We start from the raw sequence: 7300 nt of genomic DNA, 5'->3' as shown, positions 1-7300 counted from the left end.
TTCTGCCGTGAGTAATCCTTACTCATAAAAAGCCTTCGCAGAATTACGCTCCATTGGTTTCGCTACAAAAAAACAACAAATTCGGCAAATACAGAATAGATCAATGGATTTTTGCCCTCCGCCCACGAAAAGTGTATTTCTGGTGACTAGTTCTGGTATGTTACAAAATGTTATCAGAAAGTAGCCCTCGCTAGTAGGAGACACAAAAAAAAAAAATATTAAAATTCCCCCTAAAATTCAATGTTAGTAACACAACAGCCCATTTTGTTGCAATTGTGTTGTCCAATCAACACACACGCACACACACTATCCCTTGAAGATTTTTTTCGATTTTTCTTTTTAGACTTGTTAGTGTCGTTCCAGGCAAAGGGGACAGCAGCAAGCAGGGTCCAAGAGTCTATTCACCTAAAATCAAAAAGCAAAGTGCAATACTCCTCTGCTCAAAAAAAATATATATGGGACTTGGTTATCATCAAAGCTGCAGCGCAAAAGACCAAAATAATCTTATTAAGCGAAGTAAATGGGGTTAGATGTCTCCACCTAACCGGCTAAAGAAAAAGGAAAACAATTATTAAAGTAATGTCTTAATTTGGATTTCTTTTTTTTTTTTTTTTGCTTTAGTCTCATTTCCTGTGGATAAGAGGTAATCTTCTCCCTGAAACCCCAACAAAAATACTAATTAGGAATCACCTGCAATATTAGGAGCGTCTTGGGTATCAGTAATAAAACCTATAACACCAACCCTTCCTGGAGCAGTGCTACATAAATAGGATTATACTATTAAAAATTCCTCTCGCTGCTTCAGTTCCACTATTAAGAGTCGGCGGCAGCGGTTAGTGCCTTGGGTTCTGCTGGGAGTACTGGCGTCCGGAGGCCGTTTACGATGCAGCTGACCTTACGACATTCTCGGTCTTCGATGGCCTCTGCTTGTTTGTCTTCATTCCAGAGACGTTTAAGGCGTAGCTTGGGCGGTAGGGAGTCTTCCTTCTTCTCCACTGCGACCACCTCAACAGAAATGTCTTTCTCCGCTTTATCGCCAGACCCCGCCAGCTCTTCTGTACCCGCTTTAGAGTAGCCTTGTATTCTAGTTGCTGCTGGTGGGAACGGTGACCAGGATGGGGCCGCGGGTTTGACAAACATATGCCCTGCCTTAGCGGTGTCCTGTCTCGCTATGGATTTCTCGGGTTCCTCGTCGCTACTGTAGTCCTCCTTCTCCGCTTGGTCTGAAGAATCTAGCTCTTCATCAGAGGGTGGCTCGTCATCCGAGATGGGCTCCACCTTCATCGGTGGCAGGGCAGGAGCTGGCTGGGCAGCTAGACGTTTGCCCTCGGAGCTCTCGCTGTTTTCTCTGTTCTTACGTCCCATTGGTGGCGGTTGCAGCTTAATGGGGAATGACTGCTGGTCTTCTGGTGAGAAATGACGCTGGAAAGGAGGAATCATAAAACCAGGGTATCTTGGTAAAGTCCGCGGACTAAGGTGATAGTTGAATACAGAGCAAGCCTGGGCCTGCAGGTAGTGTTTCATCTCTTCAGGATTGAAGTTAAAGCAGCTGCCACTTTGGAAAGCTGGGCTCAGTCCAGGAGAAGGACTGTATGAGAAGACAGTTGGGGTGAGGGATAAAGCGGGTGAGATGGGCATGTTAAGGAGCCCCCCACGCCCTGTAAGAGGAGAAACTGAGAATGGACTATGGGGGTCAGCATACATTCCAGGCATCGGGAACACAGGGAGCATGATATCCGATTTTGGCTTCTGGAGGCCGAGGACACCAGGGCCAACAGCATTTCGAGAAGACAGGTCTATACCACGGCGCCATTCTGCGGAAACATCATCAGATTCAGGATTTGGCTTGCGGTCGCCGACTTCGTTCAAGGACTCGTGGCTGGACTGTGCTGCAGATCCCCCGGAGAAACGGCTTCCTCTGGCATCTTCATTGGGGGAGTCTAACGAGGAGAAGCTAAAGTGGGATGAGGCAGACGGGACCGGCGGGGCGCTCTGAGGGATGGCACCTAATGCAAAAAAAAATAAAAAATTTAAAGTGACTTCGAGACTAGAGTTTATAACTATAAGCTTCTTTCATGGAGCCCTGGTAATTTTGGTACCATAAATAAAACAAATATGAAGCATTTAATGAAGATTCCAAATTCCAATAATTCTCACTAATAATTAAATACTAAAAAAAAAGGAAATACCAATAACGTGCCTGTAAGAAAAGAAAAACTATACACATCTATACGTTCCACTGAAACAGCCACTGCAAAGAGCAGAAATGAAACCGGATTTTAGCTCCTTGCAACAGGTTGTGTTTCCTCTCTGCCGTGCCCTGGGCAGGAAAGCACAGAAGTCACATATGTTCTAGTAATACAAATATTTTGCACGTCAGCCTCGGGGAAAGGTGTCGATTTACAAAAACGTGGATGGCAAGGTCTGCAGAGCCGAGGAACTACCCAAACGCGCCACTCCCTAAATTATAGCAAATTGCAGCCTTCCTCATACTCCAAACGTTGAACAAGAACAAAGTGCCTTTCAAAAGGATAGAAAGGCTTAGCTGTTTGAGCGCCCGCTACCCTTCGAGTGACTACGTGAATATACGATTATGAAAACAGACCGGATCCATCATAAAGAGCACATGCAGCCACCACGTGGACTATTACATCATCAACAACATTCTGAAGAAGGTCTTTCAGCAGAACCTCAGACCGTTCCACAAACATCATTGGACCTTTCCCAGAGTGCTACTAAAACCATAAAAGTCCAATGATGATCTGTTGTGGAAAGGTCTGAGGTTCTGTTCTGGATTTGCAGGTGTTCAGCCCCATCATCTGAAATGATCCTGGGGCACATTACAGAAATGCCTTAGACCGGCACGTTCTCTTTAACATTAAATCCCCGCCAAGCTTCCTATTCTCGTACACCAAAAATATAAATGTCTTACCGTTAGGTCTGATGTTGATAAAAGGGTAATTGGGCATAACAAGTTTGTTGAAGTTGAACTTGTAGGTAAACCTCTTTCCTTTAGTTTTGTGAAGGATCCGTTTATTGTAATAATACCTGCCAGAGTCAAGAAACAAGGTTATTAAACCAGCCGAGAGAAATAACAGTATACTGACATGTTTAAGAAGATAAGAGCCATAAAACCAGACAACAATTCCTTGAGCTTCAGCTCTCACACCTGTCGCAGAAGGGGCAACAGGAAAAGATCATGTATGATTTGGGGCTTATTCACTAAAGCGGGTGCTTGCAGGCAAGTACAAAATGTTAAATCCCCAATACTATTGTGGACTATGAGGGCCAACGCCAGTGGGCTTCTCCTGTAGGAAGAGCTTGGTTGGCCCTGTATAAAGCATAAAGCATAGATGACCCTTGTATTTTAAACCATACAATATGACAACCATTTGGCGAATTAACCCCTATTGCCGGTTTGTTAAATATGGACACCTAAGCAAACAGGAGGGTTAGGGGTACAGTATCCAAACAAATAAGAGAAGTGCCGTTTAAACCAGAGATTGGGGGGGGGGGGTGGAAAAGTTTCTGTTTCCGAGACCCGGAACAGAGACAGTCTGAACGAGGTCCCTCCTATAGATAAACCGCTGCCCTTATAAATAAGATGCTGAAGGCAAAGTCCACACGCCCTGCGTGTTCCTAACAGATACCATTACGAGCCGGCTAGCACCGTGAGGAAGGACGAAAGGAAACTGCTCGTCCACATTGCTGAGATAGGGATATTATCAACAGCAAACATTCACGATAAGGGAAGCAGAGGGCAAACTATGCCGCTTCACTGGCTGAAAGGGCACCAAAACAAAAACCAAATTCCACAAAATATGAATGTGTAAATTAAAGATATATCTCTGGGGAGAACACACACGTGATTTAAATTAAGACGACTAGGACAATCATTATTGACCATGGATATAATCATAAAATTATCTTTAACATTTCTTAATTTTGCAAGAAATGTGTACTTAAGGGGGGGGGGCTGTCAATCACATGTCTGAAAACATATCGTGCCTCTCAGCCGTGGAGGAACCCGTACCTGCCGCCACCAACAATGCGGACACAAAACCTTCTTCCTACCACAGAGAAGACGTCCGACAGGCGGGAGAAGGGAATATCGGACACATTTAATGTTCTCTCCTCGGCAGGAGTCGCGTACATTGCGACCCATCTCTCCCGTGAAGAGGCGGGTCGGACAGCTTCCGTACCAATGGATTCACTGAAATACAGACCTGGCATTTTCTGGCAATTCTCGGGATGAAAGGGTTTTATTTGACACAACTGAGCAACCTTGCACATACATAAGGAATCCGACCGCACCTACGTGCAAGGCGTCTTCCGAGTAATAGCCGGCTCCTTGGCCGCTTTCCTAACCACGCCTTTGTTTACTAACCGGCTCAACTTCACAGCGGAGCGCCTACAACCCTGTGTGTTCTAGAAGCCACGTTCCACGATGTGTCAAAAAAAACAAAAACAAAAAAAAACTTTTATGACATTGGACTGACCTTGGGCAGACTGGCCAAAGACGATGATTTATCTAATCTAGCAAAAAACAACTAGAAGAGATTTGGATGCGATGATTTGCGAGACGGGCTTTATCACAAACAAACAAACAATACACAATAGGATAAAGTTCCGTAAGGAAGGAAACAAAAGAATATGATGTAATGACAAAAGAATATGATGTAATGACAAAAGAATACAATGTAATGGAGCGAAGCAAGAGCCTCGATCTCTCACCTGAGTGCCCGGCTCAGCTTGTCGTAGTTCATCTGAGGTTTGCATTTTCTCCGACCCCACAGCCTGGCCACCTCGTCGGGGTCTTTGATGACGAACTCTCCGTACTCTCCCTGCTGCCAAGCGATAACGTGGCGGAAGTCTTCATTCTGCAATAACTCCAATATGAAGTGCCACAGCTGGATCTGACGCGACCCAGGGCTCGACTCGGCTTTGTAAGCCCAGTCCGGGAAATGGTAGCCTGCAGGCCGTTAAAGAAATAAAAAATAAATGACAAAAAAAAAAAAAAAAAAAAAAAAAAAAAAAGAAAAAAGGAAAAGAGACGCGTGACAGCAAAAGAATGATCAGACAAAAATATGGGAACTAAAAGACAATTAAGCGGAACGTACACAAAAAAAAATAAAGAAAAGCAGAGAGAGATTAGAAAGGCCAGCATTACACAGAAGCACAAAACCAACCTACACAAGGTAGAGACATTAGAATACATGAGATTGTCCGTCCCGTGCTACATGACGGCAGACAAGAGAACACAGAGCCACGAGCTGGGCATATAGAAAGCAGGCAAAGATCAGAAAGCGGAGAGAAACATTCATTACGGAGCCTAAAATTCTCATTTATAGCCTCAAATTCCAATGGACTGGAGGCTGAGCGGAGTGGCGAGTAGGAGCGACATTAAATTTGGAGACAAGAAACAGTATTGGGACATCTTCTGCGGGGCTCTGATTTTTTTTGGGGGGGGGTTAAGATGAGATCTTAATGGATTAGATATATATATACATAAGGTGTACGAATATTGTGCTCCATAGTCACGCAGTTAGTTTGTATTTACTTATTTCTGCCTCCAAACCACCAGATCCGTTGCAGAGTAGTTAACGTTTAAATAAATAGTTTCACAGAAGAAAAAATGACAACGCATAATGTAGACGGAAGCGTTAAATACTATATCGGCACACGGCATACAAGAGTAACAACGCAGGACACGACAGGAACAAGGAACACGCAACGAATACCATTTAACGACCCCCTTGGAGGCAAACGGCTTAAAGTCTGCGAGCTGCACAGCGACACAAGAAGCCTCTACGCGTGTGGGCAACACCAAGAGCTCGCACTCTGCGGCCAAAGTACTAAAGCCAAACATCTGGAAGGATATATCCTTGAAAGCCTCAGAGGGGAAGAATGGCACGCCATTAACAATAACTGAGCTCTAGAGTTGGTAATGCACCCGGAAACGGTCTTCTGAACGGATCACGGAAGAGTATAATCTTGTCGTGTTCAGTTCCACCGCTGCTTTTACGAAGAGCCAATCAAAGAAAACCAAGACCACTTTTATTGGCCGCGTTACCCAGATGCTCGAGGCCCTTCCTTGATGCGCCCGGCCCCGAAACGTTTGCACGTCGGTGTAATGCAACAGAAAAAAGCGGCAGAGCTGCATCAGCTTCTATTCCTTCACCACCAACTCTTATGGAAGAGAGCCTAGAAGTCCAGGACGGAGGCTGGCAATCTGTGGACGGTCGTCTGGCTGAGAGCTCCAGCATTTCTAAGTGGAAACCTATAGCACGTGACCCCCAATGTATGAGCACCTTTTTTTTTTTACCAAGTTTAATAAGGGGAGAAAGATCCCCCCCAATAGAAGAAGCATCAGACGGAGTCTTACCTCCTCCTCCTTTGGGTTTTTCTGCAATACTGCAACCTGTCTTCATCTTTCACCCTCCGGTTGACTGTTGAAAAAAAAACAAAAAACGCAAACCATTAATTGTCTTCTAATAGTAAAGTTCACAGGAGGTCTCCGCAGACGTGGATAAAAGCAGTATGACAGCAGCTATATAATTCCAGGAACCGATACCACGGTCACCCTGCAATCCGGTGGGGCACTTGCAACATCGTGGAGACTTCACATCTAACGCTGCAGAGATCTGCCCGGCTGCTAGGCGGCCGTCTCTAATCCCCCTCCGATAAAAGAAACATTTATCATAAGAGCTCGAGGTCGTCACGGCGGAGGAAACTCAAAAACTCCCGCTTACAGGTGAGTAACGCATCTGCGGTCAGCGCGAGACCCCCTTTTTCTGGTTCATGAACAAAAGGAAGCGTGCGGCTTACGCGTTTCCTTCCTCGCGGTCACAAAACCATTAGAGCTACAAAGAATTGTGCCGTCAACATAAAGACGGAAGAAAAAAAAAAAAAAAGTGTAGTAAGCATGGGTATTATGGCAAAAAATTACAGAAAAGGGGAAAAATACAGCCAGCGATGGACGGAATATCAGGAACGACGGAGAGCCGGGATTTAGAACATCCGTCAATCAAAATAAACAGCGACATACTGCCATTTATACAAATTTGGGACGGGAAAGGTAAAAAACAGCCCTTTTTCCACAGAAATAGAGTCATAACGATGAGTAAATCACGAAAGGACTCCTGCTTTGTTATTAATAACCCGGTCAGACCCAAGCAGTAAAACCGCACACTTCAGCCAGCCAAAGAAAGACCAGCATGCGGATCGTAACACCGTGACATCTGCTGGAGCTCGGAACGAATTCCGTCGCCGTGCGCAGCCCGCGGGAAGTACACCGACA

The 7300-nt window shown here is 45.1% G+C and overlaps 1 protein-coding gene across 1 annotated transcript; it reads right to left on the bottom strand.

Annotated features, from left to right (window-relative positions):
- Window positions 1-813: 813 nt before the first annotated feature.
- Window positions 814-6431, bottom strand: LOC149273527 (ETS translocation variant 3-like). The gene is made up of 4 exons (XM_089506216.1): window positions 6386-6431; window positions 4735-4972; window positions 2933-3048; window positions 814-2006 (listed from the first exon to the last, which is right to left on the bottom strand). Exons 1-4 carry the CDS (start codon window positions 6429-6431, stop codon window positions 814-816), a joined length of 1593 nt encoding a protein of 530 aa, XP_089362342.1.
- Window positions 6432-7300: the final 869 nt, after the last annotated feature.

This window comes from Sceloporus occidentalis, unplaced genomic scaffold, assembly GCF_023333645.1.
Source record: "Sceloporus occidentalis isolate IW3139 unplaced genomic scaffold, rSceOcc1.0.p SCAF_370, whole genome shotgun sequence".
NCBI classification, from domain to species: Eukaryota; Metazoa; Chordata; class Lepidosauria; order Squamata; family Phrynosomatidae; genus Sceloporus; species Sceloporus occidentalis.
This window is presented reverse-complemented; position numbering and strand designations above follow the sequence as displayed.

Excerpts from the sequence above, each read along its gene's own strand:
- LOC149273527 (XM_089506216.1), bottom strand. The coding sequence starts at position 6,431 with ATGAAGACAGGTTGCAGTATTGCAGAAAAACCCAAAGGAGGAGGAG. Across the intron at positions 3,049-4,734 it reads AAGCTGAGCCGGGCACTCAG|GTATTATTACAATAAACGGA; the intron begins GTGAGAGATCGA and ends TGACTCTGGCAG. Across the intron at positions 2,007-2,932 it reads TATCAACATCAGACCTAACG|GTGCCATCCCTCAGAGCGCC; the intron begins GTAAGACATTTA and ends TTTTTGCATTAG.